Source organism: Zophobas morio, unplaced genomic scaffold (genome assembly GCF_036711695.1).
Source record: "Zophobas morio isolate AGI-343-1 ecotype UQ-CSIRO unplaced genomic scaffold, CSIRO_AGI_Zmor_V1 ptg000011l, whole genome shotgun sequence".
Lineage (NCBI taxonomy): Eukaryota > Metazoa > Arthropoda > Insecta > Coleoptera > Tenebrionidae > Zophobas > Zophobas morio.
This window is the reverse complement of record NW_026972116.1, coordinates 8,463,456-8,476,959: the sequence shown is the minus strand read 5'-3', so window position 1 is coordinate 8,476,959 and position 13,504 is coordinate 8,463,456. Positions and strand designations below refer to the sequence as shown.

Sequence of the window (13,504 nt, the reverse complement as noted above, 5' to 3'; positions counted from 1 at the left end):
TTCCTTGACGTTCTATTTTGTTATCTTTAGTTTGACTTTTTTACTTTGGAAAATTATTATTATTAACCCCAACTAAAAATTTCAAAAAAAGTAAATCATTAAAATGATCAGTTAATTAATTAGCGATAACATTGTTTATTCTTACATGTAACAGCAACATTTGTTATGAAGTAATAATTTATGCAATTAAATTTTTACCTGTCAAATTATTTCAATTTTAGAAATATTCTAGAACAGTTGAGCTGCAAAAACATAACGATCCGAGATTTAAAAGACTTCCTTAATTATCATATAAATGGATTGTGAAGATAATTACCAAATGTAATCACCCTAATGTGTTTTCTCATTTCTAAAGTGAAGATTACATTTTTCCAAAATAAATACTATGTCTACTCCAATTTATCACAACTGAGAAACGACGAAAGATCCTTAAGTTATTCTCCACCACACATGAACTCAGTGAACTCAGCAAACCCATATTATTTGCATTTCATAAAAATGTTTTATTTAAAAGTTAAAAAATTAATTTCCTTCTCGCATGTTTTTCCTTCAAATGAGCTTGTAAGTGCACCACAATTACAAGATCCGTTTCAAGTGACACTCATTCCGCCCATGTTGTAGTCCACATATCAGTGAATTATAAATAAAGACAACTCTCGCGGGAAAGTCGACACATGACCGCCGACCACTATGTTGACAAGATTCTGAAACGAGATACAAAAACGTAATGTCGAGGAAATTTCACCACGTATGGTATGTAATCCCGAAAAATTAAATAATTACCATTTCAAAAGATCGGCCTGCATGGCAGTCTGTTGTTTCACTAAGCGAAATGCTAATTTCTCCAATTGGATTCAAATTTCGTTGCAGGATGTAACGAGGATAATGCTAATATATTATTTATACTGTCTGTTGTTCTTTCTCAGCTTTATCTCCAGTCGAGTTAAATCGGTTCTGCATTCGAAACGATAATCAGACTCGGAAAAAAAGTAAACTTGTCCCCTTTGATACTGTATTTGCAACAAAAACAAGGGCTACAGCATCCGGTTTTAATGGATTGAAGAATGGTGGATGCGCCGGGACAGCACCGAATTTTAAATTGATAAACATTTATTCTAATTATAAACTCTCTTTGCTAATTATGACTCTAAATAAACAATGCGCGAAATTTCGTAAAAATAAAAGAATAACTTGGATCGTTCATAATTGGTAAACAATGAAGTATTTTTGGTTGCATAGCTACACAATAACGGAACTGAAACACTTGAGTTGCGTTTACTACACACCCTAAAATTTAATCCACATGGTGTGTATTCATAAGTATGCTATTTTCATTTATTATTAAAATATAAATAACGGAACAATTTTACCGCACATATTTACTATTTTATGCCCAACAAGCCCCTGCTTCCTCTTAATAATTCACCCTATTTGAAATTTTGACTCGACGCTTTCATGGTGTTTATACAATACCCAGTTCTGTTTAAAATTCATTGTCTGAGAACGAATTTCAGTTTAATGATTTATAAAATCTTCGAAATCGCCTGGAGATTAATCTAATGATACAGCGTTCTTATTTATAAATTGATACTGCAAATACATACCTTTCCTTTCAATCTACTAAGAATAAAAGGAATTTAAAACAGCGTCTCCTGAAAATTGGCTCTTTTTGCATATTTAATATTTGAATTTTAATTATGATGAAGCTAAATTTAAATACAACGTTCCTCACTGCAGACTAATTTATTTCTAAAACATGTTGTTCATTGAAACAAACGTTCTCATAATGAGCGTGAACAAACAAACGTTGCGAAACGAGTTCCTCAAAAAATGTAAACAAGGGTAGCTTTAACAAATTTTAGGTTTATGCAACCAGTAATATTATTAGTTGCGGGTAACAGATTCTACACAATTTTTATGACTCAGAGTACAATCTGGGAAATGTAGATAAAACTAAAGCTTCACAACCTTTCCAGAAAACAGAAATTGTTTTAAATTGTGAAATCAGCGTTGTTTTTTACCGCAAATAATTAGCTACATATAACGGGTGTTCAGTGAAAAATTACTCAGAGTAGGTGTTGGAATTTTATTTGACACAAACGGTATGTATATTCTTACATGGCCGACTAGTATGAAGATTATGGCCTGTCCAAGAGGTACCATAGGTGTTGCCATCTATTAATAATTACACTTAATAATTTAGTAAAATTTTAATTTGATTTGACATTATGAGACTTCAAAACGTGTAATGGTCGTTTGTTTCGGTATGAATGCCTTTGTGCCTTTCAAAAAGTGTTAATAATTCTTTTGTCGTTTTTGAATTATTAATAGATGGCAGCACGTATGGTACCCTTGGACAGGCCATAATCTTTATACTAGTCGGCCATGATTCTTATAACATATAATAGATAACATATAACAGGTTATGTTACTGCCAAATAGGTTGTTGCAGAAGTCTCTTTTTTTAGTATTGTTATATTTAAAAAATAATAATAATAATAATAATAATAAGTAACGAAAATATAGAATGGATTTCTATTTTGTGACACATGCCGAATCAAATATATACTGTCCGATCTATAATAAAATAAATTAAAGTTGCATTGGCTATGAAGGTTTGAATTGTACTGGTCTCAATTTAAAATAAAGATACAACTGGTCTCACAGTCTACTCTAAATACTTTCATTTTCAGTACACGTTGTATATTCCAATTTTTTGTATTAACGAATAAGTTTAATCAAGCGAAATTATTATTGGTTCCACAAAACGGAACTGAGTTTTTCACAAAAGGTTAAATTGTCTCTTGCACATTAATTTCTCTACTGGCGCATTCAAAATAAATTACGCAAATACTCCTATATGATTCAAATGCTGAATTTGATTCGTAGAGATGGGCATGAACACAAACAGATAGCACACAAACTATTAATAATATCAGACTTGGCATTAATAGTATCGGATGGTCATTATGAAATGGTTGAACTGATAACCAGGACAAAGCGAAAAATGTTCCACTAGTGTGTACATGTTTTATCTTTAACGACCAAAAGCGACTGTGTCGGCGTATCTATAGTTCCAATAATTGACTTTCGTGCGTTGTGTAATAAAAAATATCAAATATATTTACATGGCAGTTTTAAAATCTAAATGTAAAATCAGTGCAGTGTTTAGTAAAACTGCGCTCATTTCCCGCAAGAGTTCCATTTGTTCCAGTGACGTCATTTCTACCGGCACATGCATCCTAATTATGCCATATGTCAGTTTCTTTTTAAAAAGTTTAATTGCAAGTGATTCACGTACTGTATATCTGTAATTGGAACAAAAACAGATTTGAACATTAATCAGGTTTAATCTTGAATGGTTCGTTTGTGAATGAATTGATAACGACTGCCATTAAATTAACGTCTAATCAACGTGCTTTTCCTGTCTAGTAATTTCTGGCTACCTATCAAAGTGAATTCTTCTCAATAGTGTATAAACAAGTATTATTTCAGTGGCTCAATCCTTCCCCTGATGTTTTGATTAAATTCTCACTACAACGGTCGGTGTTATCGCAGAGAACAGCAACTTTATGCCAATTATGAATTCTGAATAAACATATAACTCAAGTCACGGCAAATTTCAATTAATAAAAGCCTAACGTGGATTTGAAAATCATTCATTTTAACCAAAAATTAAACATGTGGAATGATTAGACATAAAGGGTGCATTACAAAGGGCGGTATCGCACACTTATTGAGTGTGTACAAATTACATACTTACAAAAAAGTTAAAGTATTATAGCATGTTATTTCAACTTCCGTGTAACCACAAAACTATGAACTATACTTAACACAGGCACTTAGAGTTCATAAAAAAATAGCAAAATATTTCTTCAAAAAAGAATTTTTATCAGAATGTCATCATTTTAACCATTGTCAATAAGAAAAAAAACACCAACACAGCAAGATATTGCAACTTTCGATAAAATAAAAAAATGGTAGTTTACATATATCATTGTTGTCACTAAAACCTGTTTAACACTTTTTTTTAAATAAAAACCTTAACCGACCACCTTAAGAATGCGAATCATCTCCGCTTTTCACCAGATTGTACGCTTATTGTTACAAATAAACCAAACTAAACTTTTCGCTGCGCAAAAAACTTGCAATTCCGGCTGCTTTGTTAATATTTGCTGAGCTAGACTCATTACCATCGATTTTCTTTCATTATAAATCCAAGGGGAGTGAAATCAATTTCGGTTCTACTTCGCAAATTTATTACCTTATTTAATGACCCAGCCACTTAAAGAGTGCATACAAACTAGCAAAAGATGCCTCTTCCTACGCAGCGTATCGTATTTTTCGCCCAAATTCGATGGCACGTGTGTAGTAAACTTTCAGCTGCCCGAGTTTATTTCGTCCCCTCGGATATACGTGATGCATTCGTCCTGCGAAAACTTGCTTCATTTAATTATAATATTCCTTTCCGCACACACTCGAGACGATGAAGGAGGAGCCGTAAATATCCTCCGACAAAGCAGTTAAAATCGCTTCGGTTAATGAATTGGGGTTGTGGTAATCGTGGCGAAATTTATTAAGGGGAAAACTGAAAGAGGGCATGGAATTTGATACGATTTTTAATGCCTCGCGAAAATTAGCAGCCGCAGGTGGGCAATTTCGTCTGGGGCTATTTTTAAAATGGCTTAATGACTTCTGCATGCTGTGATTGTTAATTATTTGTAAATATAGAATGGTTCGTGAGAGGAATGCCAAGACTGTTATATTAAATGAAGGTAGTTTTAAAAATGATGATGACTTGGAGCTTGTATTTCATCCTTACTTTAATTATTTCAATTATACAGCTAATTGTAAGCAAACATGCGAATATTGCTACATTCCAAAAGCAACCACCAAAGCACACTCCAACATGAACAGTTAAAAAGAATCAACACAAATAATAAAGAAAATAGAATATGTAATAATTATTTACAAGTTTTTGCCATTAGTAAGAAAATTTCTTCATTCACAATTTAGTGAAATATACTGACAAAATTTGCAGGATAAAATTCTCATTTTTGAGTATTTATGTCCAAGAGCCTATTTTAAAAATAACGCTTACAACCTTTTAACGAATTAATTTTATCTAAAATCTTGTCATAATCTTAAAATACTTACAGGCGACCTGATAATTCTCGATAAAAAGTACAAATTTAATATTTACTTGAATAAAAGCGATGTAAAACAAGTGCGTGCCAATTAAAAACTTTGCAGTGAAAGCCAGTATTTGTGCGTAATCTTGTTTCTTCATTAATTAGGTGGAAAATCGGACAAATAAAAGCTAATTTGAACTCCGTTGTAGAAATGAAAAATAAATAATTTTTTGTATGAACAGACGAGTATTGTATCCGTTGTTTTAATCCTTAAATTCCGCTTCCATTATAAACGATTTTGTTTTGATCTCGAACTTTTTTACAACTTGTACCACTTTAATTTATCTTCATCATACAAAATTCAAAGCATATCTCGCATTTTTAAACCCTTTCTGGGAAAATTCCTGCAAAGACGCGACGCAAATCCTACAAACACAATCAGCGATATCAATGCAGATGCACAGTATTTAGTAAAATATAAAAATTCCGACTTGTTGTAAGCCTGATGTCAGATCCTTAAAAGCTCTCAGCAGGATTATATCAACGTCTCAATCCTCGTCCTAATCCCCATAATACGGATTTTTTATTGGAGGATTTTCGCCGATTTGACAATCCAAACAGTTTATGCTCTCTCTGACTCACTATGAACAGAACAAGGACCTCACCTAATAATATTTTACGACATCGCTGATCTCATAAACGGTCAAATCTCCAGTTTTATTATATTTACATCAATATTTCACGGTTCCAATTAAATACGATGTGAGAAGCTTAAGGGTGAAACAAACAACTCACCAAACTTCACCACTTCCAACCGAAGTTTGCTGTTTAGCAGACAAACAAAGTTGGGGTGGTTAAGGGACAAAGCCGTTCCTGCGTTTTCTTCATTCGTCACATGTGTCACATTAAAGAAAAACAGCATAAAATTTGACGTTGCACGAGCTTTTCCAGTTGATAAAGTAAACACGGACAATTTTTGCTTTTCATAAAATTCTTGAGGTAAATCTAGAAAAACCTGAAGCAATGCAAATTTAAAAAAAAATCTACAAATTTAAGAGTTAGAAAAAAATAATACCTGCACATAATTTTAGTGATACAGCAGTTTCTGTTTATTTTCAGTTTTACGTGTACTTGGGATGTAAAGTCCTATTTAGAAAAAAAACACAATTAAAAAAAATAGGAACAACATTTTAATAGAGGCATCAGCTAAATCGATGAATTTTCCAGTTTTGAAAGAATACAAACTAGGTAAAACGGAAACACATTGAGTTATTTCATTATTACGAGTACATACGAATAGAATTCATTATAAAAAAAAACACTCAAATTTAGGAAAAAATAAAACAAAAGTATCAACATTATTAAAAATAATTCAATTCAACGAAAGGTTATTTTGAAGTATGTACTACTTGGTTTGTCAATCACTCAGCTTTTATTTCATACCAGTGTTTCAAATATTTCAATCTCAAAACATGTTTTATGTTCACAGTTTTATAAATTTTAGTAATTAGACAGAATTTTTTATCTTGTAATAGGATCCATCCGAATACGAAATAATAAGGTTCATGTTTCCGTCTGTCTGTCGTCTTCCGTCTGTTGGCGAATTATTAAAGAGATAATGTTCGAAACTACCAAACCAAGTGTCATGCTCATAAAATTTTAGAATCATTTTATAAATATACTGTTGATTGTAAAAATCTAACCAAAATTTGTCTGATCATTCCTACCAAAAATTTAATGACCTCAAAATGTTACTAACTACTTAAACTGAATTTAAGATTTTACAAAATAATGTACTTTGATGTATCTGTGATTTAGCAATCTGATCCTATTTTTAACCTCGTGCATATAATATTTTGCAAAAGAAAAATATGTAGCAAAACTTATAGTTTGACAGCGTCCTAATTTGTACACTATATAAATTAGTGAATCACTGGTAAAAATTAATTTGTTCATTCAAATTTTTTGATAACCAAATAAATCTGACTGAAAATTTATAAGGTGAAACTATTATTTATTTATTTATTTTGATATTTACAAAATCAATTTTTACAGTTTGTCTTAGAATGCACGAAGCGAGTTTTTCTGAAATTTTGGACTGATTTAGCCCACTTGCATCAAAGATATGTTTTATTAATTAATATGATTAATAAGTAACGATTACACAACCACTAAATTTTATTTATTCATCTTCTCGAAAAGTTAAGCGCAAAGATTTCTTAATTAAATGTTTGTTAAAATGTGCTTTGAGATGCCAGATTACTTTAATATGCAGGCGTTATCATAAAAAAATAAAATTTACAGAATCAAATTTTATAACTGAGAAGACTTATTTGATTGTGTTTTAGCTTTAATTTTTTTCAAACATTACTTGCAAAGAGTCATGACTCTTTCAAAAAATTAATGAGAATGGTATAAAATATAATTTGGCGGAAATATATGAAACTACAAAATAAATATATTAAGAATAAAGAAATCATCATGATGAAAATAAATAAGTGAGCACAACAGGGCTTGCCCTTTGCCATATTATCTTTCAAACTGAATAAATGAACAAATAAATAGAGTTTTGGAGACAAACATACAAAATGGAGTACATAAATAATGTTATGTTTTTATTCGTTGAACTACAGTTAATAATTACTTTTCCATACTATTTACAAAGAAATACTTTAATCTTGATTCGCAGGTACAATCTGTCTGTTTTAATTTTTCCATAATATCGTAAAACTCATTCTTTCTTTTTTCCACCACCTTACTTTGCGTTATGCTGTGAGAAACAAGAACAACAAAGCACTATCTCTTTTTAACTTAAGCGGATGTGCGAGAGAGAAAACACATACTGAAACCTGAAATTTGACAGAGGTTCTCAAACAATTATGTTATAACGCGTTATAATAATTTATACAAACAAAAAAAATGAGCAAAACGTGTTCTGAAAATTAAATATAACACTAACTTAAAATTTACATTTCATCTGTTTCATTAAACATCTTTTCAAGTTCAACAGTTTTTTGTTTTGTTCGAACGTTCCGGTAAATCTTTAGGACCGTCCCTAAAATACAAGGCAATACGTACCATCTCAACCACAGTGAGAAAAAGTGAGAAAAAATAGCAACGTTTGAGAAGTATTATTTGTTACTTAGACAGAACTTCTCTTGCCCATTGTACCACAACTGCCTTTTTCGAAAAATTAATGAACAATTTTAAAATAACTCCTATAAGTTACAACAAAGATAGGACTGTGTGTATGATAATGTTGAAATAAAGATAAAAAACCATGCTATGCGTGTGTTTCAAGTGAGTTTTTCCACTAGAAAAAGTTCTGCCAACGTCATCCGCACTGTAGCAGGGACACATATGTGAAAATAGGCAGATGCAATGTAATTCTAATACTACTACTCTTTCCCAAAATTTCTGGAAAATAGGGTGATTCGTTCTTGATTCGATCAATAAAACAAATTGCCTGATTCATTAATTTTTTTTGAGACACCTTGTATAGGCATTTCTGAAAACTACCAATGAATTGATAAGCCACAAGCATAGAATCATAATATTTTGCAATTTTTAGGTAGAATTTATTTGGGAAAAATTTTGAGATGATGTCAGCAATTGTTTCGGGGTATAAATGGATAAATTTTGACTAACGATTTAGCATACTTACAATAACCTTAAAACGTTTGCAAGATTTCAGAGCATTAGGTCCTGCAATTTCAAACTTAAATATTGTTATAAAATTTTGATTTCATTTCCAAAAATGTCTAGGGTAAAAAATTAGTACGGATTCATAAATCACAAGTTTAGTTTGTTCATTCATTCCAGTGATACAAGATACTGATGTCGTCAAAAACAGATAAACATTAATGAGAGCATTGCGTGCCTCCCTACATGTACAAGTACAATCACATATACCTTATAAAAAACACTAATCGCATAAAATCTCTTATAGAATACAAGCACATTTTGAATGGATGATCTTTCAATTTACATGTAAATATTTTGATACTCGTCTCGTATTTGAACTCATTCGACAATTTATTATACATATCCAATCCTAATGAATTTGAAGGAGCTTTTGTAACATTTTTCTTTTTTATTTGAAAATGAAACAAAGTTTTCTGTTTAATACTCTTTTATGTATTTCTTTGTTTCTCACAATCTTATGTTGGTTTTTGTAAACATACATGCAAACAACATCCACAAACATAGAACGACGATAGGGTCAGGTAATTATAATTTTTAAATATACTTCTGCACTCCAAGAAATAAACATTTGCAGATCTACTTAACTGAACACCTCATCGACATATTTTCGACCACTATTACCTTTTTCTTGTAGTTTGATAACATCTGCAACAGATATCATGACTGTTATACCAAGTGCATATAGTATTTTAGTTCCTAGGTTTGTGCTCAAATCATTTATGCAATATATAAACAAAATGTGGCCTAGTATAGGCCTTGTGGCACACTTAACTTTATTTCTAACGTAATTTTACGATTTTAACCATTCGTGAGGTATATCCCGAATGAAATACCTTTCCAATTTAACCAAAAGCTTATCCTGAGAAAAGTGTCAAAAACGTTGCTTAAGTCACAGAAATTCCAATTTGGTATTCTCTATACAGGACAGAATATAATCGTGAAGCTGGTTGATGGCATCAAAAGTTGAACTTATATATTTTTGAGAAGCTCCATGTTAGTGCTAGTGGGCTAGTGCTTGTTCATACGGAATTAATCACCGTTTTTATGAACTGATAGAATTTTAATAATTTCTAGTTAATACTCGGTTTCAAATGATAAATTAATCAAAAATGTTAATTATTGACCTAGTGGTGGGTATTACTTTTTTTAACAAAGACGTTAGAATATCAATTACTGAAGCCACTTGACCTCGTCGCTTTAAGTTATTCGATCACTAAACAGAAAAGTTGTTTTGAATTAAAAGATGTAGGAGTATGACGTTTTATAAAATTTAAATCATATTTACTATGTAACATTGAATTTTGAGATGACGTCAACAATTTTTTGGAAAAGATAAACACATAGATTTTAATTAAAAAATTACCATGCTTACAATAACTGTAAAACGTCTGCAAGATTTCAAAGCATTCGATTTTGTAGATTCAAAATTAAATTGCAAAATCTTGTTTATAGTTTTGATTTTTTTTTTTCAAAAATCTGGATATCTTCGCTAACAACTCAATACGGATTCATCAAGTACCTACACGTGTGAGACTATGTTATTTTATACAATTTGAGACCCATTTTCTATGTACAATTTTCAGGTGACGCCATCACATTATTGGTGGGAATGTTTAGACAAATTTTTATTAGCGTTGTCCCACCTACACGATATGCCTAACATACATATAAAATTTGTCCGGTAGTTTCAGAAACTGTTTAATAAAAATCGACAGACAAACTATTTTTTCATATCCTAGGGGTCAGGAAACGTCGAGAAAATCTGAAAGTATCCGTTCGTCGAACACACTATTACAATACTTTCTTAGGTTACACTCGAAACGTAAAAATCTGCCAAAGACAAAATATAATTGTTTTCTACACTTGACCGTCTCCTTTGTTTGCATAATTTCCAGCCGCTTCTCAGTAAAAATAACCCAACAACATTATATATATAGGGTGTTATTGAAAGGTACGTACAACAAAATGAACAGTTCTTCGCGAAGTCTAAGAAGTCCGAAAAACTTATTTTGTATTATCAAAATTATAAGGGGAAAATTCACCCTTATCCAACCTTTTTAGATGCTACTGAAGGATAAATAGATAAAATTAATTTATTTTAGTAAATCCTAGCAACTGTAACAATAAAACTTTTGTCAAGACTAAATGTTGTTATAGAAACGAAAAATGATCTTTTTATCAGAGGCGTACAACGAATTTGGACATGAATTGTAATAATTTTTATCTCTAAAAGGAAAACACTTTTACCTGAACTTTTTTTAACTTTTAGCACCCATACTTCGAGACCAATTGCCGATTTTATTTTGTGCGTACCTTTCAATAACAGGCTGTATTATATTTTTTGCTAGTACAATTTTTTATAAATTTTAACTAAGCCCTAAGACGTCATTACGGTGAATAACCATCAAGAGTCATTTTCACTTAAGTTATAATTTCTTTTATGCCTCTTGGTGTTATACCCCTATAATTTTGGTTCACTCTTGGATTCTTCAATTTGTAGACTGGTGTTACAAAGTGTTTTAATGGACTCGTATCCTGTAAACTTTCCATCAAAGCTTTTAGTGTACCCACAGATATTCATCCTATTTGCTATCGAGACTACTTGAACTCAGCTTAGCAGATAACCTATTGTACCGATATCATTCCTATAGAATTTGAATCCAATCATCTGAATACAGTGCCAATAACGAGCTTTCCTTGTTCATTTTAACGCACTCTACTCACGCGCACTAATTATAATTATTGTTGTATATTATCCTTCCTTAAAATATAAGGAGTTCATTGTTTCCTACTTTCCATATCTGAAACCTACATTAAGTGATGATGAAGGATTAAAGACAGATTTTTTTACAGAAACGTAACGATATTCTTGAAAAATTGAAGTTTTCTGCCTTTAGTGCTCTGTTTAACAATGAATAAAATCAAAACTAAAATTTCACAGCGTTTTTTACTAAAACTAGAACTAAAATAAAAAATCTATTTTAGTCAAATTTTTTTACAAATTCAAACTTAACGCTACTCTATGTGTAGAAATTAGACAAAGAATCCATTCTATCTGACTTGAAAATTACATATTTGATTATTATTACTACTTATTTAATTTATATTACATGTCAACAGCTTTAATTTATTTCTTCAATAATGTTTAACTGTATGGCAAAAATGCACGAGAGTTTTTGAAAATAAATTTTAATTAAATTATTTCACATAGTGATTTTAGGTTTGGCCGCTCCCTTACGAAAACATTACAGTTTTCATTAAAATTTAAATAATGAGCATTAATTTTCATATTAATGTTGTGTTTATGTTATGTATAATAACATTTCGTAGGTAAAACCGATAGCCCCATTTCTAAAACTTTGTTGTTACAGCGAAAGTTTGCTGGGTTGGTTAAAGAACGAAGCCGTTTTTGTATTTTCTTCATTCGTCAAATATGTCACATTAAGGCAAAAACAGCATAAAATTTGCCATCCCACGAGCTTTGTCCGCTGATAAAATAAACAAAAAGACGGATTTAAATAAATATTGCCTCTTTTCAATTCCAGGAAGATGAAGACATCAATGATTCACGGCAACGGAGTCTCCTTGTTGATGCTCCTGGCAGCAGGAGTCATCTTGTTCGAAGCGTCTACGACTTATGCAGCCCCCCATTCATCCAGGTAGTAGTATTTTGCCACGAACTTTCCGCTTTGATGTGTTCCATAATAATGTGGACGCTCGAAGGTTCGCTTTAAATGAGATGCGGAGCTTTTCCGGACTTTCTTAAACAATAATTCGACAATTTATCTAAAAAATTACCTGTCGAGCTCCGACTCCAGTCGCAGACTTGACGGTATAATCGAATCGAATTAAGTCGCTAAGTGAATTGTATCGCAAGTTTTTAAATTGGTCTAATGGAAAATGAAATTCTCAATTTACGAGGAGAAACATCAATTTAGGATGTCCAGAAAAATCGCAACTGATGCGATAACTATTTATAAAATGGAGTAATTCTTGAGATATTTTGCTTTATCTTTATTGCCGCTGTCATTTTTATTTTCCACACATTAATGGTACTTGTTCAATGTTTACTAATGGTTTATCGATTAAGTATTGGTGCCGTTTGATGGATTAATTTTATTATTATTTATGGATGATAGACTCTTTATCAAAATTAAAAGTGTACACATATAACATATAACACAAATTATTATTACTACATTCATACTAAATTAATTACACTTTACGAAATTTATGAAATTTATATTTTTCGCTTCATTAACCGAGTGAAGGCTGTTTTCTTTTTTTTTGTTTTTTAATAAAGTTTCGCTTATTAAATTGTGTAGACCGCTTATTTATAATCACTCAAATTTCGTATATGTTGGATTAAAGAAAAACGTGTAACAAGAGTTATTTAGGTTAAATAAAAATCCACAAACATCACCAATTTATCACATTATATTGCGACCTTTTCAACACTTGACTTGGTTGTGCAGTAATCTAATTTTTCATTTCAAATTTTTGAGACATTTCCAATATATTATCAAGATAAATTGCGGTGTTGGTAGATCTGTATCTATTAAATAAAAAAAAATTAAACTCAACGTTGACTATGTACCTTTCAACAAATATAGCGTTATTACGGAGCTGTCATATTAACTTAATAAATTCAACATTACTAAAAACAT

The 13,504-nt window shown here is 31.0% G+C and overlaps 1 protein-coding gene across 6 annotated transcripts in view; it reads left to right on the top strand.

The window, feature by feature from the left end:
• LOC135127445 (diuretic hormone class 2) overlaps positions 1 to 13,504 on the top strand; it is a 58,322-nt gene that overhangs the window by 27,860 nt on the left and 16,958 nt on the right. For 3 of the 6 annotated variants that reach the window (XM_064053890.1, XM_064053887.1, XM_064053892.1), the window contains exon 2: positions 12,383 to 12,499. In XM_064053890.1, coding sequence (XP_063909960.1) covers positions 12,387 to 12,499 — 113 coding nt within the window. In that variant the 5' untranslated portion in view covers positions 12,383 to 12,386. Of the gene's footprint in view, positions 1 to 2,004; positions 2,103 to 12,382; positions 12,500 to 13,504 lie in introns of those variants that run through there. The other 3 variants (XM_064053891.1, XM_064053889.1, XM_064053888.1) reach the window with 2 other exon arrangements.